This window comes from Ictidomys tridecemlineatus, chromosome 5 (genome assembly GCF_052094955.1).
Source record: "Ictidomys tridecemlineatus isolate mIctTri1 chromosome 5, mIctTri1.hap1, whole genome shotgun sequence".
NCBI classification, from domain to species: Eukaryota; Metazoa; Chordata; class Mammalia; order Rodentia; family Sciuridae; genus Ictidomys; species Ictidomys tridecemlineatus.
The window spans coordinates 8235756-8263072 of NC_135481.1; the positions used below are offsets into that span (position 1 = coordinate 8235756).

General features: G+C 35.9%; 1 protein-coding gene across 1 annotated transcript; it reads right to left on the reverse strand.

Annotated features, from left to right (window-relative positions):
- Window positions 1–162: 162 nt before the first annotated feature.
- Tspan3 (tetraspanin 3) lies at window positions 163–27317 on the reverse strand. Its single transcript, XM_005316831.4, has 7 exons — window positions 27069–27317; window positions 13968–14159; window positions 13670–13744; window positions 11814–11915; window positions 8084–8236; window positions 7702–7785; window positions 163–1071 (listed from the first exon to the last, which is right to left on the reverse strand). The coding sequence occupies exons 1-7, from the start codon at window positions 27129–27131 to the stop codon at window positions 979–981; spliced, it is 762 nt and encodes a 253-aa protein (XP_005316888.1). The 5' UTR covers window positions 27132–27317; the 3' UTR covers window positions 163–978.

The window sequence follows — 27317 nt, forward strand, 5'->3', positions numbered from 1 at the left end:
GAATACATCAGACTGAAAAGCATCCGTGGTTTTTTTGAATACCAAGGATTTGGCAACAGATATAATGAAAACGCATGCAAATCATGACGAACTGTAGAATACCATATTATTATACTGCTGCTCTGGAACTGAAATATCCCCCAAATAATTAAAAACTACATGTTGAGGGCTGATACAGAGTTTATTGAATTAGATTTTTCTATTTACAACTGAGATCACATCTACATACTATTCTGCTAGTCTACATGGGTACATTATCTCTAACAAGTTTAAGACTTATGATGAATGGGCTCAATCATACAAAAACACACTCACACACTCATACTAATTGTTTTAAAACAGTAGTGCATACATTAAACTCCTCCTATAAAGCCAGCTTTGATTAAAAACCACTAGTTTCAAAGATCTGTCTCTGATTTTGAAGATGAACAAAGATACACACTGTATGATTCTAAAATCTATTTTAGCCATTTTGTACAGATGCTAGCTTATCAGACTACAGTATATGTTTTTTAAAAGGACACTGATGAGGGGCACCATCTGGTGTTAACTTTAACCAGACAGTTGGCTTCCTCCCCCTCCCCCCAAAAACCTTTGGCCAAGAGTTCTCCACTATAAAGATTGAAAGGACCTGGTGACACTACAATCATCAGTCCCATTACTGCCTGGAGGCAACAGAAGCAGGCCCACATCCTCCTTTAATTCTACCACACTATGCAACTTGTAAATGGTTCTGAAATTAGAACATTTACCACTGAACTTAAACACTTAGGGGCATGGAGAGTCAGCTGGAACAAGGGGAAAGTCATAGGTGGGTTGGTAAACAGGTAGGTACATGAAAAGCCAAGCTGCTCTGTCCAACACCAGTGTAAGTGTGTGCTTTAACTAGATGAACTCAGGAGGCCAACTGCAGCAGACTTGCTCAATTCACCTTCCAAATCAGAACAAGACTAAAAAAGCTCAGGCTTGAGTTGTCTATTATGCATAGGTTCCGCCAGTGATGAGGAGCTCATAAGCAGGATCTCTACTCCTTCTGCACAACACGATGCATGCACACAGCATGCCCAGCAGCTGTGGGAAGAAAACAATGGGAGAAAAGGCTGAAAATCCCTGTATGACAAGTATGTTCTTTATTGGCAATGGAGCTCTTTCAAATTTCAATGATCAATCACCAAAAAAGCAATAAATAGTGAAAAAAAATTTGTTATAAATACATTATTTTTAATTGTCTAAGAACTAAGCTTCTGCCTTATACCCAGGAACTTCGAGCTGGCCGAGAGTCAAAACTCTTTTACTGCATCCTCATTATCACATTCTAGAGTAGCACTGTCCAAAGAACTTTGTACAGTGATGGAAACATTTTTTTAATATTTATTTTTTTAGGTGGACACAATATCTTTATTTTAATTTTAATTTTATGTGGTGCTAAGGATTGAACCCAGTGCCCCACACATACTAGGTGAGCACTCTACCACTTGCGCCACAACCCCAGCCCAAGTGATGGAAACCTTTTGTATGTTCTGTTAAATATGGCAGCCACTAGCCACATGTGCCTACTGAACACTTAAAATGTAGTTGGTACAATTGAAGAGTTGTACTTTAAATTTTTATTTCAATTAGTTTAGATCCTTATATCAAGTGGCTTCTATACTAGACAACAAAATATCAGAGTGGAATGATCAAGACCACATGTGTTTGGGGCTGGGGTTGTGGCTCAATGGTAGAGCGCTTGCCTAATGTGGGAGGCCCTGGGTTCAATTCTCATCACCACATAAAAATAAATAAATAAAGGTATTAAAAAAAAAAAAAAAAGACCACACATGTTTAATGGTACCTTTTCAGGCATCTTTTGGGGAACAGGCTTTAAAATAATCCACAGAATTCAGTACATGAATAGCCCTGTGGTAGAAAACCAATTCTGATGCCAAAAAACTAGTTTGGAGGTTTTCATTCTTTTCACATGTACTATTTTCAAAATCCAGATTTGGGTCTGTGGTATTACATACATATTACTTTTTAAAGGTCATTCTTCCTTCACATTTTATTTTAATAAGTCTTAATCCTTATGTGGTAGCATATTGAAATAGTAATAAAGTTATGCTATGTTATTTTGGATAAACGAGAGGATTAAACTGGATTAGAGAGAAAAAGACTTCTAAAATTTTTGACCCAGCTTCTCACAAAATATAAAGAGTAACCTAAGGGCTAAATAAAAGTTAATTTGCTGTTCTAACTCTTCATTGTCAACAAAAGGCCTAAGTTATTTGATTTTGAAAGGCAGCACTCTCTGTACATATGAGGGTCAATCTAATTTCAACAAAATGCACAAGGTCTATAAACAGACTATAAAAGTCTGAAGTGGAAGATTAGCTACTAATGAGACACACATATTCAGAGAATAAGGATGTCCTCATTCTAAATTCTTGATAGTTTAAAGCCACACACTCTGATTATACCCTCACATTAGCCACTATTCTGCCCATTCAGGATGTGTACTTGCTGTTCAAATCCATCAGTTCCATTACATCAATATCTGCTGAGTGCTTCTAGTACAAAACACCTTAAAGACATTTTATAAGTGGATATTGTTGAAAGTTTACTAAGTATCTTAAGCCAATTCTAGACAATGTTTAGTGTCTAATTCCTAGAAAAATATTTTGCTATTCATTGTATATAAAAACATTCTTAGAACAGCTATATAATCAATCACAATTATGTTCCCAGGCAATGTTAAATTCAACAATAAAAATGTTAAACTCAGAAATTACTGATATGCTGGGGGTGGGGTAAGGGAATCTCTCTTCCCATCCCCACTTCCTCAAGTTCCTTTTAGTTAGTTAATTTCTAGAGGAGTCAGCATTCTTGAAATGAAGTATGAAATAAGTTTCATTTCTTTCCTTTTATTTTAATGAAATCAACTTGTATTGATGTAAAAACAAACTAAAAAGCATGATAAAACCCCAAACTTGAGGAAGAATTTGTTTAAGAACATCAAGCTCTATATAACTTTTTAAAAAATATATTTTTAAATTGTAGATGGATACAATACATTTATTTTTTTAATTTTTTAAAGTTATTGATGAATTATTTATTTATTTATACATTTATACATACATACATACATACACAGTGCTGAGAATCGAATCCAATACCTCACACATGCTAGGCAAGCACTCTACCACTGAGCTACAACTCCAGTCCCACCTTTATTTTTTAATTTATTCACATGCAGTGCTGAGAATCGAACCCAGTGCCTCATACATGCCAGGCAAGCACTCTACCACTGGGCCACAATCCCAGCCCCTGTAACTTCTTATAATCACCATTAAATATTATAAAACCATTTCCAAAGCTTTGTTATACCGAAATTTCATTGATTATTGAGATTTTCCAACAATACATTTGGGAATATTTTGGCTCCAGTGTCATATCCTACAATGAAACTTTTTCTCTGATATACAAATGATCAGAACTAATCCACCTCACTTAAATATACCATCAGCAACTGCAAGAAAATAATTACTAAATATAAACAAAAGTGCGATTAAAAAACCTGACTACCAAAGTAAAATGTTCTGTGATATTCTATGTAGTTAGTGGTATGGGAAATAGGGCTTCTTATAGAAGAATTCTTTCATATCAGCAATATCCTTTTCTGAGAAAAATATGGAAATACCTATCAAACTTCATGCATATATTCCAATCTCTGAGTTTGAGAACTATAAATTTTTGCTATAGATATAAGTATGAACACACATCAAAGGATATTCACTACTGGCATTTTTATAATAGCAAGACTTTTATATAAGTCCATGAAAGTCCATTAGATAAAATATACCCATAAAATGAAATACTATGCAACCATGAAATAAAGTAGATTTATAATCCAAAAGATACTATTTAAAAAATATTTTTTTTAATTGTAGTTGAACATAATGCCTTTATTTATTTTTATGTGGTGCTGAGGATAGAACTCAGCACCTTGCATGTGTGAGGCAAGCGTTCTACCACTGAGCCACAATCCCAGCCCTAATTTTTTTTTTTTTTAAAGGAGCAAGGTACAAGCTATGTCTCCATTTATATAACATTTTGAAATGATAAAATTTTAGAAATTGTGGTTGGTCTCATTACTGGATGTCAGGTTATGGGAGGAGGAAAGTGGTAGTTATAAAAGGGTACCAGGAAGGAACCCTATGGTATTGGACCTGCTCAGTAACTTGATTGTACTGGAGGATACAGGAACCTACAGAGGTCATGAAATTGTATAGAGCTGAATACACACATACAAAAATGAGGAATCTGAGTAAGACTGGTAGACTGTATCAAAACCAATTTCCTGGTTGTAGTATTATACTACGGGTTTTGTAAAATGTTATTGCTGATGGAAAATGGGCAAAGCACACAAGGTTATCCTTCTATATTATTTCTTACAACTGCATGTGAATCTATAATAATCTCAAAACAGAAAGCAAGGCACAAGACTGCATCCTATAAGCTATTTGCCTAAAAAATAATTGTGAACTTGTATAAGTACAAACTATTTCTAGAAATCTATGTGGGAAACAGCAGTGGTTACCTCTATAGAGATGAACTCAAGAAGTCAGGTCAAAACTAAGAAGGCTTACCTTTGACCAAGTTTGTAGCATATCAAATGGCTATTTTTAATTTAAAAAAACTACCAAAATTTAAGATTGATTTCCCTCAACTGTGGTAATATATACATAATAGAATATTACTGAGTCATAAAAAGAACAAAATCCTTTCATCTGTAGCAAAAATGGATGGAACTGGAGGACATAATGTTAGGTGAAATAAGCCAGACACAGAAAAAGACAAGTACTACATGTTCTCACTTGTATGTGGAAGTTACAAAAGTTGATCTCATGGAGGAAGAAAGCAGAAAAGTGACTGACAGAAACAAGGAAAAGTGGGGGAGAGTAAAAGGATGGATACCAGATACCAAAATACAGTGAGGGTGATTCTAGTTTACAACTTATGTTTTATAAAGAACTAGAAGAGAGGAGTTCATAGGCTCCAAACACAAAGAAATGATAAACATTTGAGGGAAATGTTAATTATTTTGATTGGATCTTATACACTGTACACATATACCAAATTATCAAACTGTTTTCCATATATATGTACATTCCTTATGTGTCAAGTTGAAAAAAAAAAAGATTGGTTTTCCTCAACTTATAAAATAACCAGAATACTCAAATTAGCTTCTCATGCTGTAAAATTTTAAAGAAGAATGATATAGAATATTACTTTTTAAAAATATTTTTTAGTTATAGATGGGCACAATATCTTTATTTTGCTTATTTATTTTTATGTGGTGCTGAGGATTGAACCCAGTGCCTAACATGTGCGAGGCAGGCACTCTTCCACTGAACCCCAGCCCCAGCCTCTAGAATATTATTTTTTTTTAAATGTCAGAATTAAGCTACTTAATCTTAACTTCTATCCAGGGAGGTCTGACCCCAAGTGCCATTTACTTATGTATTTTACTAATTTTAATGAATAACTAACTGGTAATCAAAAAAGAGAAGAACAGTCCCAACCTCCTTCACACTTGGCAGACAGACCAGAAAAAAGTTACATGGTTGCAAGAAATAGTTCTCTGTAAAAATATGCTCTTGATCACTCCATTTTGATCAACTGTCAGACTTCAAAGGCTGACAATTCCATAAATTATCAGGATTCATAACAATTTAGAAATTTGATCTTCTGAGAATTTTAATTCTTAGATTTGTAACTGGACAGAGTATAAATGGAACCACAATTCAAGCTTTAGTTTGTCATTACCTGTGTGATGGTAATAGATCATGTCATCTTTGCTTCCTCTAATTTTTATGGCAAAACAAAGGGGTCAAGGACTGTGGACTCTCTAAGTGCTTTTTCTTGCTGTACAATTCTATATAAAAAATTGGTGCCCAAGCATAAAAGCTGATATTTGAGTTTGTTCTGGTTTTCCAAACCCAGGATACCAATCTACACCAATTTTGAATATCAAAATATTAGAATATTTACAAATACTCAAAAACAACCAACCAGCCTCTCTGCCTGCCCCCCCCAAACTAGACAAAATTCTTTTAATATTTCAAATTAATGTTTTTCCCCCCCTTAAAAAAAATCATTGTTTTTATCTGTGAAAGCTCTGAATCTTTGACTTAGAATCCCTGAGTTCAAAATAACAAACTATTACCAGGTATTACGTAAGTTAGTGTTATTTAAATATAAAACATATATGCTAGACATACTTAAATTTAGAAATGAGTTAAAATATTTGTTTCCACTGAAAAACACTTAATGAAGAAATATCTGCCTGGCTAATAAATTTAACTAGATGAGGGGCATGGATAAAGTGACACTTTTTATCCATTTTTTACATATATATTGCATACTGCACAAACATAAGCACCATATAGTTCCAAAGCTTTTTTTTAACAGCCTTACCAAATAGAAAATCATTAAGAATGCACAGACCAGAATTCCACTTGGGAAAAGGCACCTCCCACCTATGTCATTATTTTTATCTAAATTAATGTTTTTGCATAGATAATCAAAATATCAAATATATTCTACTGATTACAATATTACTCCTATGCTGAACCACAAAGTGAATGCTCAAAAGGCAGAGACCATAGTAAATATAGAGCTAGGGTTTTTAATAAATCATTTCAGAGCTGTTGAATATAGCCAAGTAAACAATCACCCTTTTGCCAATTAAAAGGTATTTTCTATTACATATACTAGCTAGCTTCTGTTCAAATACACAAAGGTAGGAAACCTAAGCTATTTACATTTAAAATGGCAATTACAATTAACTTAATAATAAAGAGAGATCTACACTTTCTAAAAATATATTCTCTGGACCCTAAAATTATTTCAAGAAATAAAAAAATAGAACTCTGAGAACCAGATCTGATGTAAAGGATTTTTTTAATCCTGTTCAAATAGGTGGCTATTTTCAGTTGTAAGAATCTTCTAAGACATTCCTCTAAGGGAAACTATAAGATACATTGTATATTCTTAAGAAAACAGGAATGTTTTCTTTGTTTTTATGTGGAAGGGATAAACATGTGGGGGGTTTTTTGGGAGTGGAGCAGATAAAGTGAGAGGTGATCAAGCAATTACCAGCTACTTTGCCTGAACTATTATTTCACAGAAGTTGGGAATTATGCCCCCCTCAGCTATCAACAATGGAATAGCACACTTCTATATGTGCCAAGTGATACTACAAATTTCTGGATGGTTGTTAGTCTATAAAAACTAAGCCCTTGAAACTAAAACCTCAAGAACAGGAAAATAAAAACTAGAAGGAAAAATAGAATACAAAAGATTGAAATATAGCTTTCCATTTTCAAATTGAAATAAAGCAATAATTTTTAAAAATTCTACGAAGTTCTATTAAATATTTCCCAGGAATACACTATAACAACTGTTTTTATCCTCAATAGATAACTCACTAATAAAGGCAAGAAAATAGGGCAAAGTTCCTTTACATGTAATCCTTTGCCAACATATCTCTGATTTCTTTAGACCATTCTGGTCTTATGTCTAGAAATAAAAAAAGGTTGGAAACTTGTGGCTGGCACTGCAATCACTTCTAGGTTACCTATATACACAGATTCACTCTACTTAGAAATTATAACCACACAGGGCAGACCCTGGTAACAACTCATGTTCTCCTCTGCTTACCTGAATTGCTGCAAAGGCCAGTGCTGCCCAGATAACATGCATCATGATTTCTTGTAGCTTCTTCACAACTAGAGCCTCACATCCCTGTAATATACACAGTCATTCTCATTAGGAATCTTTTTAAAAAGGAGAGTTGCAGAGTCACAGATTACTACTGCTACTCACTGGCAGAAATGAAAGAAACTAAAGAGGGAAAAAACCTTACATGAATAGAGCAACTTATAAACACAAAATTAAAACAAAAGATAATACATTAAAAATGACTTACTATAAAACAAAATGATACTAAAGAAAGCAAAAAGGGGATAGAAAAGAAGTTTCAGGTAGTGTAAGGCAGTAGAAAAGAGGTTATTATTAGGCTGGACTCTAGTCCTAGACTCACCTCAGCATAGAGGTCAGAGGGATTGGCCAGGCTGCCATTGCAGCTACTAGCAGTCTCTCTGCAGCAGCTAAGAGGGACACTCTGGTTTTTGGTTTCTTTGAACCAATCTGTATTTTCCCAGTCTGAGTAGTTATGAATTCCACAACACTGCAACTAGAAGAAAAGAGAATAGATAGTACTCCTTACAATACACATATACCAGGGTTGAGCTTTAAGACTTCCATGCACTATGGAACTTTAAAATAAACTATTCTAGGCCACTGATGTCCAGGAGAATTTTTGCAACATGAGAAATGTTATGGCTGCATAGTCCAACACGGTTATACTAGCCACGAAGCTTAAAGCACTTAAAATGTGGCTAGAGTAACCAAAGAACTGAAAACTATTTAATTATTTTTGCATGCTGCTGGGGATCAAACCCTGGGCATTGAATACGCTAGGCAAGTGCTCTATCACTGAGCTACGTTCTCAGCCTCATGAACTGAATGTTTAATTTGGCATGTAGTCACACATGACTAGTAGCCCCAAAACCTCCACATGAAAAGCACATTTTCTATAAAAGGTAGTATCTAGCTAAGGAAAAATCTTCTTACATATTAAATATCTGGTTCTAAATATTATTTTCAAAAACAAAGTGTCCAAGAACAAGGTAGATCTTTCTATCTTCTAAGATTGTTTTTTCTTTCTTTAGCATGTTGTAGTTTTCATTGTAGTGGTCTTTCACCTCTTTTGTTAAGTTTATTCCCAAGTATTTTATTTTATTTAAAAAAAAAATCTCTATTATATTTACTTATTTTTATGTGGTGCTGAGGATAAAACCCAGTGCCTCACGTGTGTGAGGCAAGCGCTCTGCCACTGAGCCACAACCCCAACCCCGCCAAGAATTTTATTTTTTGAGGCTATTGTAAATGGGGTGGTTTTCCTAGTTTCTCTTTTAGCGAACTTGTTATTGTTGTACAGAAATGCCTTTGATTTATGGGTGTTGATTTTATATCCAGCTACTTTACTGAATTCATTTATTCCAGATTTCGGGTGGAATGTTTTGGGTCTTCTCGGTATAGAATCATATCGTCTGCAAATTATGATAATTTGAGTTCTCCTTTTCCTACCCATATCCCTTTAATTTCTTACTTCTGATTGCTCACCACTATGTTAAGTAGAAGTGGTGACAGAGGGCATCCCTGTCTTGTTCCAGTTTTAAGAGGAAATGCCTTCAATTTTTCTCCATTTAGAATGATGTTGGCCTGGGGTTTAGCGTAGCCTTTATAATGTTGAGGTATGTTCCTGTTGTACCTAGATTTTCTAGTGTTTTGAACATGAAGGGATGCTGTAGTTTATCAAATGCTTTTTCAGCATCTATTGAGATGATCATATGATTTTTATCTTTGAGTGTACTGATGTGATGAATTACATTTATTGATTTCTGTATGTTGGACCAACCTTGTATTCCTGGGATGAAACCTACTTGATTATGATACACTATCTTTTTGATATGTTTTTGTATTTGATTTGCCAGAATTTTTGAGAATTCTGAGAATTGAGAATTTTTGCATCTATATTCATTAGAGATGTTGCTCTGAAGGTTTTTCTCTTTGATGTATCTTTGTCTGGTTTGGGAATCAGAGTGATACTGGACTCATAAATATGCTTGGAAGTGTTCCCTCTTTTTCTATTTCATAAACTAGTTTGAGAAGTATTGGTGTTAGTTCTTCTTTAAAGGACTTGGAACTCAGTTGTGTATCCATCTGGTTCTGGCATTTTCTTGCTTGGTAGGCTTCTGACGGCATCCTCTATTTCCTTGCTTGAAATTACTGTTTTAAATTGTGTATATCATTCTGATTTAGTTTGGGCAATCATATGCCTCTAAAAATTTGTCGATGCCTTCAATATTTTCTATTTTATTGGAGTACAAATTTTCAAAATAATTTCTAATTATCCTGTATTTCTGTAGTGTTCATCGTAATATTTCCTTTTTCATCACAGATGTTAGTAATTTTTGTTTTCTCTCTCCTTCTCTTCATTAGCATGGCTAATGATTTACCAATTTTATTTATTTTTTCAAAGAGTCAACTTTCTGTTTTGTCAATTTTTTTCAATTGTTTCTTTTGTTTCAATTTCATGGATTTCAGCTCTGATTTTAATTATTTTCTGTCTCAGTACTGCTTTTGGGGTTGATTTGTTCTTCTTTCTAGGGCTTTGAGATGTAATGTTAGGTAATTTATTTGTTAACTTTTTCTTCTTTAAAGGAATGAACATGCAATGAACTTTCCTCTCAGAATTGCCTTCATAGTGTCCCAGAGATTTCAATATATTGTATCGGTGTTCTCATTTACCTCTGAGAATGTTTTAATCTCTTCCTTGATATCTTTCGCAACCCCTTGTTCATTCAATATTATATTATTTAGTCTCCAGGTGCTGGAGTAGCTTTTATTTATTTTATCATTGATTTCTAATTTCATTCCATTGTGGTCTGACAGAATGCAGGGTAGTATCTCTACTTTTTCATATTTGCTAAAATTTGCTTTGTGGCATAACATATGGTCTATTTTAGAGAAGGATCCATGTGCTGCTCAGAAAAAAGTGTATTCGCTCATTGATGGATAATATACCGTATATATCAGTTAAGTATAAGTTAGTGATTGTACTATTGAGTTCTTTAGTTTCTTTGTTTAGCTTTGTTTGGAAGATCTATCTAGTGGTAAAAGAGGTGTATTAAAGTCACCCAGAATTATTGTGTTGTGATCTATTTGACTCTTGAACTTGAGAAGAGTTTGATGATGAACATAGATGCTCCACTGTTTGGGGCATATATATTTATAACTGTTTTGTCTTGTTGATGTATGGTTCCCTTAAGCAGTATGAAATGTCCATATTTTTCCCTTTTGATTAACTTTGGCTTGAAGTCTACTTTATCTGATATGAGGATGGAAACCCCTGCTTGCTTACATAGATCATATGAGTGGTATATTTCATCCCAACCTTTCACCTTCAGTCTGTGGGCATCTTTTTCTATGAGATGAATCTCTTGAAGGCAGCATATTGTTGGGTCAATCAAAAGACATAGTCTACCAGCCTATGTCTTTTGATTGGTGAGTTTAAGCCATTAACATTTAGGGTTATTATTGAGATATAATTTGTATTACTGGTCATTTTTGTTCTGAAATGTTGTGATTTAAGATAAGATTGATTAAAAAGCTGATAATTTTTGAGGCAGGGCTATAGGTATTAAAATCTTACTATTTTATAGTTTTATCTGCTATCTTTTTTAAAAATTTTTTTTAGTTGTAGATGAACCTTAATTTTATTTATTTATGCATGATACTGAGAATTGAACCCAGTGCCTCACATATACTAGGCAAGCACTCTACCACTAAGCCATAACCTCAGCCCTGTTATCTTTTCTGATCTTGTTTTCTGAAGACATACTTAGTCTTTCCATCTCCCTGTGATATATACATACTTCTCTTCCATCATCACCTGTATATTTTGGCAGGGGGGTGGGGGAAGTCAGATTACTAAAGAGTTTAAGATGCTTCTTGCTGGCTTTGACTAGATGGCAGTGGAGTAAACTTTTCAAGGGTGAAGGTCAAAGAAAAAGATTGAATAAACTGGGTGGTTAATCATGGGTGTGAAGACACATGGCCAATTTACACAGTAGTTACAGAAGTAGTTTAATGCTAACCCATTAGTGAGTGGTCCTCAAAAACAAATTTGCCTCAAGAAAGCTCACCTGTCTCTGTACATAATCAATAGCCCTGCTAGCAGCATCAGGATTGGTTCCATTGTAGGTTTTATAAACTTTCTGAATGCGGCGGTCAACCTCATTTTCCACCTGAATTAAAACAAAGAATTCAGTCCCTCAAAGATAATGTTAAAGGTACCATTAGTCAAGGTTTCACTAAAATACCTAAATGGCACATTTGTAAACTGTCACAGCTCTCCATAAATTTCTTGAAAGAGTTTTCTCCTTGCTGCCTCCACACAGATTTTAATTGGAAGGAAAAGGTTCAAAAATATCACAGTACATAGACTAAAAGCATTCAAACACTGTGAAAGATGGCAAGCTAATAACTCCAACAGTCAGTTCAAGGAGAAAGTGATTGATTATCTATAAATACATGCCTTCCTTTTTTTTTTTTTTTTTTTTTTTAAATTTTGGTGGTCCTAGGGATTGAACTCAGGACCTTAGCCTGCTAGGCAAGCATTCTACTCAAGTTATATCCCCAGATCAATGCAAAGGAGGCAAAAACCAACTTTGAAGCCTCTGTAACATATTTCTAGGACAAATACCAACATTATTTCTATTTTACTTACTCAATGTTCAGACCTGGCTAAGCCAAATGCACATAAGTAATCAAGAAGTAAAAAAAAGAAAAAAAAAAATTCAGTCCTCAGGAATGATACTTTATGAAAAAGCTGCTGTCCAATGTATGTCAAAGAAGAGACGGGAAGTAAACTTCAAAACTTATTGCTGACAATTACAACAGTGGCAGGTTAAGTGTCATTTAATAGTTTTTTTGTATCAGAATTTCTTTACCCCTTTCTAAATTGTTTAAACCTATTTTGTAATTATAACTGTGATATAACAAGACTAATAATTAGATCATAGGGACATGATTCATTGTGATTTTTTTTTCTTGTTACAGTTGCTTAGTACCTTTCTTAGGTATCAATGGTTTAAATATCAACTTGACGTACCATGTCTTTGACTTAAAAACTGTAAATGACAGTAAGAATGATTCTATTACACCATGACTCTAAAATTATGTCAAAATTAACTACAGTAGCTTATGTAGTCTTAAGTAGTACTGTTAGTAGAAAGCAAAAACAGCAAAACAGGGGAAACAAAGGGAATAACTAAGAGAAGACAGAGGCAAGAAGGAGTGCTGACAACAGCTGTCTTAGTGTTCTAAAAGGCAAGACCCAGTGTTCTTCAGGAAGAGCATAAAAGGTAGGACCACACTCAAAATATCTTCTATGTCCAGACCCAAGGGATTCTTAAAAAGAGGCAATGAAAAATGAGATACTCAGAAAACAGAAAATGTATTACAACCCTGCCATTCAAAACACAGGATTTCTCTGGGCTAAGGAAATAGTAATAAACTTGTCAGCTGATCAACTATTCATTTGTAGCTTGCTGTAAGATTTGTGTGTGTGTGTGTGTGTGTGTGTGTGTGTGTGTGTTGGGCCTTGAACCCAGGGGAACTCAGTACTACTGAGCTACATTCCACTCCTTTTCATATTTTGAGACAGGATCTTGCTAAACTGCCCAAAATGGCCTTTGACCTCTCAAACTTGTGATCCTTCTGCCTCAGCCTCCTGCACAGTTGGCATTACAGGTGTGCACCACCACTGCATCTTGCCGCATTAGGTGATAATTTAAAGAAAATTAAGTGTAATAAAAAATTTATACTCTATATATAGATATCATGATATAAAAATAATTTTTAATTAACTTTAGATATTTAAAGCATTACCTTAACTGAAATAAGGCAGAAAAAGATGTTAACTCTAATAAAATGACTACTTCTTGGGAAAAAAAATTTAAATCACCCTTTAAAGCATGAATCACAGCAGACAACATACCTTTGCTCTGTAAACGTATCCCAAAACCACTACAACAACTTCTGTGACGAAAACCAAGAGCAGGATGATGACAAACTGTAAGGAGACATTGTCAAAAATTAAGTACAAAGTAGTTCTAAATAGTCTCTTGACAGAAAGCAATTATCAGAGACAACAGCTAGAAGTTTAAGACAAGTGCTAATTCTATTCCAATTAGAAGAATCAAGCTCAGTTTCAAGCTCAATGCAAGAGAGTTAACGGAGATGAAATACTCCTGCATGCTCTGATGACACATGTAGTTAGTGAAGTGTTAACTTACTGTGGCAAGTCCGCAACGACTTTCCCGGATTGTGGCACAGCAGCCAATTAGCCCAATGATGAAAAGCAGGGCTCCTACTGCTATGATCACTACAGCAGGTATGAGAGTGTACACATCTTCAAAGAAGTGGTCATAGTCGTCGTAAGTGATGAAGACATAGGCTCCCACATAGCATAAAATGCCTGCTGCCCCCTGTAGGAAACAAGGTCACAGCAATGGTCTGTAAGCCCTCCCAGTAATTTTTTTCTACTATTCCTTAGTAGGATATAATTTAATGAGAGTTCCCTTCACTCTTAAATTTATCTACTTGTAGACTTTTTTCAATGAAGCTGAAACATCTCTTATGATCCATTTTTAAAAAACATTTCTTTACTAGATAAAGATGCAAAATTTTCCAAACATCACCTAAATTTTTAACAATTGATGGTTCAGCTAGGACCAAGAATGCATGAAGCAAATAGCACTGATGACAAGTACACACATATGTGTATACCCAGCTACCCCAAAGGTTTATCTGTACCTCAACTATATGTCCAGTGGAGACAGATGAGGTGGTGGAGGTAATACACCTTTGCTCACCATAATTGCACTCCACAAATGGAGAGATTAGGCATAAATGACAGAGGTAGGATTTGAAAGCAGGCAAACTGACTCCAGAAATCTACACATCTGATCTCTCTATCCACCCTCTTGGGAAAAGAGAATACTAACCAGTAAGTACAATACCCACTTCCAATAAACTTGCTGTTCTAAAGACTGAAATGGTAAAAAGCCAGAGCACACAGTCGCTAAAGCACTACTTAGGCCTTAGAATGGTGCTTCTCAAACTTTAATGTGAATAGGAATCACATGAGGACCTTATTAAACTGCAGATTCTGGTTCAGGAGTTCTGGGGGTGGGCCTGCAGGTCTAGCAAGTTCCCAGGTGCTGCTGCTGGGTCTAACACACTTGGAATAACAAAGTTACAGGATCCAAGGGGAAAGTGAGTGCCCAATGTGTTTTAGCTGTTACTGCAGAGTTTTACACAAATTCCCCTCTATCACCATCAATTTTTCTATCACTGAGTACCAACTCTGTGCTGACACACCAATGTCACTTGCTTATACATGAAAGCAAATGTAGTGTCAGGCCAAGTCTTTGTTCTAATGAGATCATTTGTTTAACTCTCAGAGGAACAGAATTATTTTATTATTTTTTAAAAATTAAATTTAAAAATTTTAATATATAAACCAACTTCAAACTAAAAACGGCTCCCACAGTTGTAGAGATACCATTCACTACTCTGAACCTAAAATCTGTTCATTTCTTAAGTCTGTGGGATTCAGTAAGCCTGGGTATCATCAATACACTTTCTTATACTAGGCCATTAGAATCACTGTTGCATCTGAAAAATATTCCATTTATGTAAAGTTGGGCAGGTAATCTGATTTTTAAAAATCATATATATATATATATATATATATATATATGTGTGTGTGTGTGGGGGGGGGTGTTTTTAATGAGAAGAATGGAAGAAATTTTTGAAAAATTATTTGTCCTCCTCTGGCTTCCAAGGGGCCCCATTGTGGATTTTCTTCCTACTTCCCTAGCTGCTTACTTTCTCATTCTTTTCATGGACTTTTCTTTCCAGATTCTGAAATCTTAGGGAACTCCTGGATATTATCTTCTGCTGTCTTCTTCATACATTGTGGGGTGGGAAAGATATTAGGGATCAAACCCAGAGGCACTCAGCTGCACCCCAGTCTTTTTTTTGAGACAGGGTCTAAGTTGCTCAAGCTGGCCTTAAACTTGCTACCTCCTGCTTTAGCCTCCAGAGTGACTGAGATTACTGGCATGCACCGTGGTGTCCAGCTCTTCACTCATTCTCTAGCTCACACTGTAACCTATCATCTTGTACCCACACATTTCCATTTGGAAGTGCCATAGACAACTCACCCTCAACCTGTCTCAAGTCCTGTCTTCTTGCCCGTACCATTAATTTCTCCCTACATTCCTCACAGAACAAAAGGCATCAAACGCCACATTTTTTGTTTGAACACCTGAGTCACCTTATACTCTGTTCTTGGGCCACCTCTATATCCCAGTAATCACCAAACTCCTTCAAGTTTACTCCTAACACATTACTTGAATACCTCAACTTTAACCTATGTATTTGTCTTAATGTGGGTCTTATCCCTGTTTACCTAAATCTTGATGACTCTCCTTCCCCATTAATAATATGTTCCTTGTATTACTAGGGTTATTTTTGTTAAAATACAAACAAGATCAAGGTATAAATGTGATTAAAATAAGGATGAGGCAAATAAGTGAGATGACCTAAGTAGTCTGTTCTTTTAACCCTCAGGGCATATATCCTTTCACTTCTTTACCTCTTCTGTTGTCTCTAGAATGCTCTCTTATTAGGACACAGCCTCAATTCACCTCTTTCTTGTGGAAGCCATTCTTGACAGTTTCAGGCTGAATTAAGTATTGCCTATACATTGCTCTAACAAAGCATTTATTACAACTGTTAAGTATAGTTATACATGCTACAACAAGTCTTCTGGGCACAAATTGTGTCTACCTGTCTTTCAGCCCTGTATTACCACTTATCAGCTAGAACAGTGCTTGGCACATAATAGGTATCAGTCAAAATTCACTGAGTACACTGCATCTTATCTCTTCTCTTGAAATCACCATCGTATCTCTATAGTAAGCTTTGGTTTGTATGTGCTTTCTCTTCAGTCCAATGTTTGGTTTTAATTCACTATTTAAACATGATTTGGCAACTTCATCCAGCTTTCTGAATACTAATGGCCATTACATCTGGCATACATTAGTTTATAAATGGTATTTATGGACTGTTCAAAGGTACTTAGTTCATTGACGTATTTGCTCTTGTAGCATGTTACTTTGGGATGAAGGTGAGCCCAGAAAGGGAAAAGAGAAGCAACAGGTCAATAGTTTGGGTACCTTTATTACAGAAGTATATGGACTCTGTAACAAATGCCCTTTTAATAAAATACTATATATTTATGCTATACATTCACATATATACACATAACATTTTGCTGGAATAAATCAGCCCTCCTAAAAAGGAATTTATCAAACTCTACCCACTCTATTTTCACTAATCATCTATCCTTTAGATTCTTAGCTTTTCTTATTCAAAGGAAATATTTATTTCTTAAAAGGCTTGAAATTAAAATGAATTCCATTTCCGGGCTTCTAGTAAATGAAGTTTTTTTTTTTTTTTGAGACAAGGGTCTCAAACAATTCTCCTGCCTCAGCCCTCTGAGTAGCTGGGACTACAGGTGTGGGCCACTGCACCCAGATAGTAAATGAAGTTTTAACTTACATGAATCTGAATGAAAAAAGATAAAACTGGAGGATATATGTAATCATATGTAATCAATATATTGATTATATATATCCTCCAGTTTTATCCTCCATATATATTGATATGTTTTCCTAAACTGAAGGCAATCCACAAAATTACTAAATTCCTTAATTTTCATCAAGCACAGTGAAACTTGCCATTGGAATGTGGCAATATTTAAAAGAAAAAGACTTGTTACAAGCTGAAAGATAAAATAGTTCTGTTGTCAAGTGTTAATGATTAATTTGAATCGTAGGACACTGAAGAACTGCAAGACTTATACTTAAGTGCTGCTTAGCCATGGGTCAAGTGAAATGTTTTCTGTGCTGCTCTCTCTACCCAGAATGGGTCACTCGTTTGAAACAGACTACAAAGAGGTAGGAAAAAAATTAACAACTGATAAAATCAGATCTATAACAAATGCAATGGAAGCTAGTAGAAGGTACCATTTTGTAAAGCTGTCTATTCTTGTGAAACCAACTCTAGAGCACTTTCTTTTCCCAGACTGCAAACAAGTCAACATTCAATTTACATAGTAGAGATGAGAACATAACAGACTATTTTGGCAACATATAACAGGAAGCAATGTACCAGGTGCATATACCAAAATGGAAACTGTACTGATTGCTGATGAGAATCTATATATAAATGCAATAAAAGTTGAAAATAGAGGATATGTTTTCCTAAACTGAAGACAACTTCAAAATTTTCTTTTAATGATATCTGTGTATGGTATCTTGTATCTTCAGTTGTATAATATTCATGAAATATTTCTTATTTTATAATACCAGTTATTTTGAAAATGCAGGGTAGGTGTCCCAACAGCAGAAGACTAAAACCAGCTATAAGCAATTGCCTTAAAGACATCCAACACTTGTATGAAAAATATCCAAAAGAACAGGGGAAAAGCAATTTGTATCGTCAATGCAGGAGATGTTATAAATAATTCCTAACTACTGTGTACAAGGACTTTGTAGTCAGTCAGATTTTCAATGTAGGACTTGTGACATTAGAAAAGCGAGTAACAGGTGAGCTTGGTTAAATCCTCCTTTTGAAGGTCTGTGATGGGATTGGAATCTATCAAAGGATCTGGGCTTTGCCAACAAAAGCAGCTGCAAAGAAGGGGGTGGGGGGAGGGCAGTGCAATAGGAGATGAAATGTAGAACTTGGAAGCAGCTGAACTGCTTTAGTCACTGCTGAGAGAATCTGAGCCTATAAGGAGGATTTGTACAAGGACAGTATACTAAAAATATTCATGCTTTTTACAAAGAAGTGAAAAGAAATTTAAGGGAAAGGCTGTGGTCTGAAGTTACAGATGTAAAAAAAAATCACTTTTTCTTTTTAACCTTTTAATATACCTATGCTTTAAGTCACAGAATTTTAAAACTTTAGGAGAGCCAGTGCTTTTCCATGGCACCAAGCTGTTCCTCTTAAAAATAAAGCTATTGTGCTCGCTTTAGCTATTTTTATGAATTTCAAAAGTATCATACTTCATTTTATCCTTTTTCTACATATACACAAATGTAAAATCTCTTAAAGTAAGAACTTCCATTCTATATTAGACTGTTTTGATGTTTAGAGACTAGTTTTCTGGGGATTAATTCAAATATTCTACAAAAACAAAACAAAAAAAACAGATGAGCTGATGAAATGCTGCAATCCACAAAATTACTGAGTTCCTTAATTTTCATCAAGCACAGTGAAACTTGCCATTGGAATGTGGCAATATTAAAAAGAAATAGACTTGCTACAAGCTGAAAGATAAAATAGTTCTGTTGTCAAGTGTTATCTATATGGAAATTTAAAAATGTAAAGGTGGAAGCATATACAGAACATTTGGGTAAAGATGAAGCAAAGAAAAACAGAAGTGATTTTCTTGCAATGGTTTATAGGAGACTAGGATGATCACGTTTAGAACTGGCAAAGATCAGGACAAGGTAAAGACCAGGAACCATTTGGACTTCACCTGAAAGCACAGTGCCTGACAAGTTCTTGTGATCTGCTCCTTTGCAGGGATTTTGCCTCAAAATAATCAATTGTAAAGCAGAAGTGATTCAAATTTGGGAGGGAAAAAAATAGTTGAGATCAAGCAAAAACTGCTGTGTACTCTAGACTTTTAAAAAAGCAGATTTTCAAGAGAGGACTCAACAAAAATCAATCATATATACACATCCTTAATTTTTTTTAATATTTTTTTTTAATGAGTATTGAATCCACATCACTACTGAGCTACATCCCCAGTCATTTTAAAACTTTAAATTTTCACACAGGGTCTCGAAAATTTGCTGAGTCTGGTATTGAACTTGCTCTCCTCCTGCTTCAATATCCCAAGTGGCTTGGATTATAGGCATGCACCACCAGATGTGGTTCTCAGCTTTCTGAAATGAGTTTTCTGTATAGTCACATTAGTTTTTTTATATACCTCTCTTCTCTTCTCCAAGGAATTACCAGAAATTCTATGCAGTGCATTTACCCTCATGTTATTGTTACTCTTAAAGTATCATTTAAATCTTTTAATCTACTTTAATATTATAAAATATTAAATTAATTCAATATTGTCTAATCCAGTCTTATCTTGTTTCAACTCTGATAAAATAACTCATGTCACTAAACACCATAACTCCTTTACTAAGTCCACTGCCTACATATCTCATTTATTCTCTTAATGACTTTTAAGAGGGGGAAAAAAAGACCATTCCAAAGACTTTTGGAAATTAAAGCTACTCTTACCAAGAGCTTCTGCAGTTATTAAAATCTTATTTTCTACTTAACAAATTGGTCATTAATAAAGCCTAGGAGTATTCAAAGACTTTATGAAGGTATTTTGGGGGGGAAATAACACATATCAGCCTCATACTGAGCATTTATACTTTTATACCTTCTAATTCCACTTCTAGGAATCATCCTTAAGTAAATAAGTCAGAAGGAAGCAAAGATTTGTACATAGGTTTGTCATCAAAATATTACAACAAAATTGTGTAATAGTTAAAACAAAAGAAAAAGTCCTAGTCAGAGGAATGCTTGCATTGTAGTTCTGAAGTATTTTATTAAAGTATAACTTCATAATGTTTATTGCAATTTAATGGAAAAACACATATATCACAAAGACATTTTATAAGAAAACCAAAATGTTAATTTGGTTGTCCTGAATGGTAGAATTATGTGGATATTGGTTTCTTTTTTTTTTTTAAAGAGATTTTTTTTTTTTTTAAAGAGAGAGTGAGAGAGAGAATTTTTAATATTTACTTTTTAGATCTCGGCGGACACAACATCTTTGTTGGTATGTGGTGCTGAGGATCGAACCCGGGCCGCACGCATGCCAGGCGAGCGCGCCACCGCTTGAGCCACATCCCCAGCCCCGGATATTGGTTTCTTAAAAAGTACTTTTTAGCATCTTCCTAAATATATATCTAACTTACATAATCAGAAAATTATCCTAAATTACATTTAAAATTGATTTTTTCCCCAAATAGATGAATTCCTAGATCTGTTCCTTAATTACCAACATAAAATAGACATCTCTTTGATTCCAAATATTTTAGGAACAATCTCTCCCAATTATTACTTTTCTTAGGTTTGACTTTGACTTGTTTTATAGATGTTTTCTGATTATCTGACAATTCAGATTCTTTCAGTACAGTCTTTTTTTCATAAACATCACCATACACATTTTAAAAATCCTACTTTGAGTGTAAAGTTTTAATAAATCACTTCTGCCATCAACATAACTGTCATTATTACCATTACAATTTAATAAGAAATATTTTAATCCTTTACGGTATTACTCTAATGATATTCCTAAACCCATAAACCTCAATTCTGCTCTATTTTCACCTTTTCCTTATATAGTTTTTTAAAATTATTGTTTATCTAGATTAACAAGTTGTTCTATTTAATCCAATTTAAACCTATCCCAGTTCAGATGGCAATGAATTTGGAGATCAACCAATTGCCATAGTCAAATTATTGTTAACAGCAAGGAAACTGGCTATTTTCAGACACACGGGGCTTCAAGGGTCATCTGAAAAGCATGGAATTAAAACATAAATTTTCTTTGAGACTCTCTGTTGCCCCATTCTATTCTAAAAATTAGAGTCAGTTACTGTAGGAGCCTAGAGTGCCTAAGCTCTATAATAGTACATTTTTGTCTATGTCTGGGTTATGTGTTTAATCAGTAGCAGCAACAATGTAAAATACTGTATGTCAACATTTCCTACTGACTCCTTTTAGATTAAAAACAAACATATAAATGCAAATAATTTTTCTCATCTCTTGACTCTGCCAAGACACAAAAAGAAAAGGGGTGAAGAGGAGGAAGAAATGATAATATTTTTAAAGGAAGATCGGAGACTATCCATGGATATTTGGGGGTGGGAGGAAGTATACCTAGAAATTAATTTAAGAGTCTTCTCCTATTCCCATTAGCTGTCAGACATCAGGGATTGTGTCTTTTTACTCTCTGTATTTCTCATTAATGGGTACAATAGATCTTCAGCAACCATTTATGAAGTGAATGATCATTAGGGTATACTTTATGAAATATTCTGCAACCTAAGATCCTAACTTGGATTGGATTTTATGGGGTAAAATTCATTAAACTACCTTAAAGAATGATAAATTTCCTAGAAGGCTAATAAACATCCTGTTCCTTAAACTGCAACCAAAGAGAGCTCTCCCACTGATTCCAAGTTCTAAATGATTACTCAGGGTTCACAAGGCAATTGATCAGTAGACAGATGACTAAGAGTGTAGTAAGACTGGAAACATTAATTTTCTTCACTGTCAAAGACAAATTAAGAAATACATTTCCGGGCTGGGGTTGTGGCTCAGTGGTAGAGTACTCACCTAGCATGCACAAGGTTTATAATAGGGTTTGTCATCAAAATATTATACCAAAATTGGGTTCAATCCTCAGAACCACATAAATGGAAAGTAAAGATATTGTGTCCACCTAAAACTAAAAAATAAATATTAAAAAAAATACATTTCCTATATGTACTTTGTCAGGACTTGCTTCCTGACAAAGTTAGCTTTTCTTCTACTGAACTGAAAAACAATTACAAAAAAAAAATTGTTGGCAGAAGGTGTGTTCCAATGATACAATCTTTGTCAGAACAGTCATATAAAATAGGAGAAATACAGAAGACAGAAAAACAACTTCTAGGATGTAAGAGTATCAGACTACCAACTTAAAAGTGTAGGAGATGCTAGAAAACAATGTACGTACAAGACTGGTGACAATACTTGGGGAAAGAAAAACTTTTATAATAATATTTTAAACAAAAGACGAGGGCATGAAACTTCTCTTGGGTAGGAGACTTCTCTTGGTAATCTGAATATGCCAAGAAAATCCTTGCATTATGGCCTATAGCCTGTTCACTCAATCCTGAAACCTCCCCACCTCCTCCAATTTACCCCGGCAACTGGCTCCTCCTTACACTCCAGATTAAATTTTATCTCCTAAGAGAAGCCTTCTCTGCCAATTTAGAGCAGTCAATCAATCATTATCCCATTATCTCTCTTTGCACACTACATCACTATTTGCTATTTTTCTTTTTCATTTTTAATTGTCTTGCTCCACTTTAAAGTTCTATAGGAACAGGAATCTTTATTGTCTTTTTCACCATTACATCTACAACATAAGCACAAAGGAAGTGCTCAAATGTTTTATATTTGTTTAACAAAGCATTCTTCCTCAATTATATGTAGCCACAGAAGGAAGTTTGGTGAGTTATTTAAGGCAGAGTAAATTTTAAAGGTTATACAGGACTTCCAAAAATGATTTGCACATATAGGGTGAACATTTCTCATGAGTAAAGGTTGATTAGTGAAGGTCCACATTCTGAAGTTGTTTCTTTCTAATGGTACTGTTCCCCACTACATAGGTGTTTTGTATTACTATCATCTCTCATAATAGATGGAAACATCAGCCTAAATATTATAAATTCTACAAGCATGGAAAAGCTTTCTTTAACAGTCTGTCATGCCTATGATAAATATGTGCAAAATAAATATTATCCAACTGTTTTTACATGATATTAGAAAGCATTGATATAAACTTGTTTTAGCTGAGGTTTCTTGGATTATATCACATGGCCTACCAAAATAAAAATCCTGGAAGATCTTGGTACAAAGGTGCACATTATAGAATAGACTAATGACTATTTGTTACACCTGTCTTCTAAATTTAGCTGTTTACTCCAAACACTCCTAACCTCCTTTAATAAATGTTTACACAACTAGCACTGATACACTTAGATTTAAAGCTCTATCCTTCCATAAAAGCAAAGATTCCTAGGAACTCAGGAGGCTGAAGCAGGAGGGTTTCAAATCTGAGGCCAGTCTGAACAATTTAGCAAGACCCTGTCTCAAAATAATATTAAAAGGGTTGGGGGTATCTCAGTGATAGCTTGCCTAGGATATGAGAGGCACTGGGTTGAATTTATGGTATTTAAAAAAAAAAAAGAGAGAGAAAGAGGGAGATTCAAGTTGGTATATTCTTTTAGTTGTTCAATTTCTTTCAAGCTACAAACTCTAATATTCTGGAATTTGGTGAGGAACTCTTTTTGTTAAGACAGAATTTTCAGAATTTTAGAAATGACTGTTTCCCCTTTTAGTTTGCACCTTTGCACAAGACCCTTCTTAAAAACTGTACCGTCCAAAACAAATCTACATGAACAATTTTGTCGTCAGAGCCTTAGTATTTTTGTACTTATCTACTTCACTGTACTTATATCACAGTTCATTCACTGTACTGCCAAGGGAACCAAGATACCAAACTGTAAGGTTTAATAGCTGGGCGAGGTGATAATCCCAGTGGCTCAGGAGGCTGAAGCAGGAAGATGGTAAATTCAAAGCCAGCCTCAGGAATTTAGTGAAGCCCTAAGCAACTCTGTGAGACCCATGTCTCAAAATAATGGGGGGGGGGAGGAGTTGGATGTGGCTCAGTGGTTAAGCACTTCCGGCTTCAATTCCTGGTAGTAAATAAATATCTTTCCAAAGCCATTAAACTTAACACTTCACTACCACTGGTACCAAGGGAACCTAAACTTTTGATGTCCTCTATGGGGAATATTTATTCTTCTACTTAATACAAATGGGGGGAAACTAAACAAGAATATACTTATTAGAACTGAAGAATGCATTACAAATTTCCAGGAAGACCCAGTTAACATGTTTTGAATGTATTTCTTCATTCATAACATTTTTTAAATAAACAAGTTAAACTGTGTAGCTTAAATGCTGGTACAGTTTCTACACAATGTTAAAATCAGTATATTTTAGAGAAAGTGCCTATAACATAGTCTAACAAGAGTCTTCCCTTTTCTAAATATTTTTTTTTAAATTTTTTCAGTTGTAGGCGAACACAACTTTTATTTTATTTGTAGGTGGTGCTGAGGCTAGAACCCAATGTCATATATGTGTGGGGCAAATGCTCTAACACTTAGCTACAACCACAGGCCCCTTTCTAAATCTTTTGAAATCACACCTTGCTCTAACACAGCAGGTTCTAAAGTATGGGACAATCTGGGTTTTAATACTGACAGGCTCTAACACACCTTGGAGTAAATCTGAAAGTGCTCATCTGTAAAATAAGCATGCTAATATTCCCTGCCAGATAATATTCCATGTAAAGTTAAGGGTAATTAATATGTGGTAGGCACTCAAATATTAAATATTTCGACCAGTATCAGATTCCAACAGTTTGTCCATAAACTGATAATTTGTCAGGAGACACAACTAGTACTATTCCCTCACTGGTTATGCTGCACTACGCCACATTTTTTTCTTTGTATGTCTGCTTAACTTCTTTATCACAGCTCACAAAAAGTTTTACTATCCTACTAACTCAAACAAAGGAAGTTCAATACTATAAACTTCTTCAGTGGAATAAATAATAGTACAAATACTTACATAGTTTTCAAAGATTCATGAACAATCACTTGGAATTAACCGATATTATATTGCAACTAAAAATTTGATTAAAGGAAATGGTTCCTGTATTTCCAATATTTTTTCACATTAACACTGCCAGTCTGAGAGCTTGAATAGTTTAGAATTTGCCTAAATACACATGCTTCAAAACCAAGGTTATGCCCATAAAATCACAAGCAACTGTAAAAGGTACCAAGCCAAGTTTCTGCCTCTTAGTAAGTATCTTGTTATCCAACAAAGTGTTTCTCATTTGGGGAATCCCTGAAAATTACGCTTCTTTTTTAAAAGGCCTTTAACTCAACAAACACTTCTCTAATTAGAGAAGAAGAAATCATGGAAATCCCAATGCCATGTGGGTGATTCTGAACAAGTACTATCTCCCAGTCAGGACTCTTTTCCTCACTCTTTTCTTCGACAAATACCCTAAAAAGAAAGTGATTTATTATCAGTAACTTTTTATGCTACTACAATTAGGACATGAAAGGTTTCATTCTTTGTTGTGGATAAAGAGTAAGGATTCTTTCCAGAACAGGTGTGCATATTTGTGGGAGGAAGGAGCTGACTGGGGGGCCAGTGGAGATGAAGAAAAGGACATTCAAAGCTATGGTTATGGGACTGGGGATGTGGCTCAATGGTACAGCACTTGTCTAGCATGCAATAAAACTTCCAGGATTTGATCCCCAGCACTGAAAAAAATAAAATAAAATAAAATAAAGCATGATTAGTGGGAATGTTCAAGTATTTTCCTGGGGACTGCAGACAGAGAAAACTGTCCAGGGCTAGTAAGTGTTTATAAGAAAGCTGAAAGGGAGGAAAGGGGATTTTGGACCTCACTGAGAATTTCAATTTCAATACTAGACGAGAAACAGGCTGAACCTTATTCTACTGCTGAAGCTGTTGTGCATTGCTTTTAAATAAAGCAATGTAATGGAAGGCAAGCTTAAAAGGATTTATCCGGGTACAAGGTCCAAGTGGACTGGTGGGTGGAGATTATTACAGAAGTGCCCGGTGAGATAAGGACCAGAACTAAGATGGGATAATTATAAATACCCCTTTCTCTGAGGGCAGGTCGAAGGAAATTCAAAGGGCACTTTTTATGAAAGTGAACTCATTGTTTTCAAAATCTTGTGACATCTGAATCATATTTAACCAAGGCTTATAACCTAAGGTTTTTCGACCCCATGACCAAAGCAAATACAAAGATTTTCTTGGTCAAAGGAACCCCCGATTCAAGACTCTGGGCTGGTGACCAGCCAACCAGTTCTCCATACACAAAGAGCTCCACATCAAAATTCACGGCCTGGGAGTCGGTGGCGTCCCCGCATATCGGTACCCTTTGCTGGCCTGCCACGCTCTCTGCTGGGGGCCTGACAAAGGAAGTGGAACCTGACTCTTTGAGGAGTATCCTGTTTCGGGCCTGAGGTTTTGAAACACTCTGCAACTAGAGCCCCCCGTCCAGCAGGCTGCTCCAGAAGCTTGAGGGGGCGCTCGGCCCAGTCTCCCAACGCGGAGCCCTGGCACCAAGCCAGCAGGCCGGGGCCTCAGGCCCCAGGCGGAGGCCGCCGGGTGGAGGCCGTGGGAAGCTCCCGAAGGCTTCCCTTCACCGCTCTCCTCGCGCGGGCCTTGGTCTGGCCGAGGAGCGACCGAGCGAAACGGCCCCGGAGGCCGGGCCCTGCCCGCGCCTCGGCCGCAGCCTCGCCATGGCTCCTGTCCAGGTCCACCCCGGCCTCCGTCGGGCGCTTCCACCGAAGCCTCCCCCGGCCGAGCCGACAGCCCCGCGCCCTTCCCTGCCCGCCTGGCCCTCTCACCCAGAAGATGAGGTTGAGAAAGACCAGCACGGTCTTGGAGGAGGTGATGCCACACTGGCCCATGGTGCCGGAGGCCCGGCTCGGCGAGCGGGGCAGCGCTCACCGAGCGAGGGGGCAATGGCGGCGGCGCCTCCCCGCTGGGAACTGCTCGGCCTGCGCGGCTCTCCCCGCAGACCCCCGCGCCGTCGCGCAGCCCCGGCCCCAGAAAGCACCTCGCTAGTCCGCGCAGCCGCCGCAGTTCCCCAGGGC

Bases quoted from the DNA above. Each gene is read 5' to 3' on its own strand.
- Tspan3 (XM_005316831.4), bottom strand. From the start codon at position 27,131: ATGGGCCAGTGTGGCATCACCTCCTCCAAGACCGTGCTGGTCTTTCTC. The intron at 14,160-27,068 runs GTGAGAGGGCCA...TGTTTCCTACAG, and splicing joins TTCTCAACCTCATCTTCTGG to GGGGCAGCAGGCATTTTATG. The intron at 8,237-11,813 runs GTGAGCTTTCTT...CTTTTCTTCTAG, and splicing joins TTGATTATGTACAGAGACAG to TTGCAGTGTTGTGGAATTCA.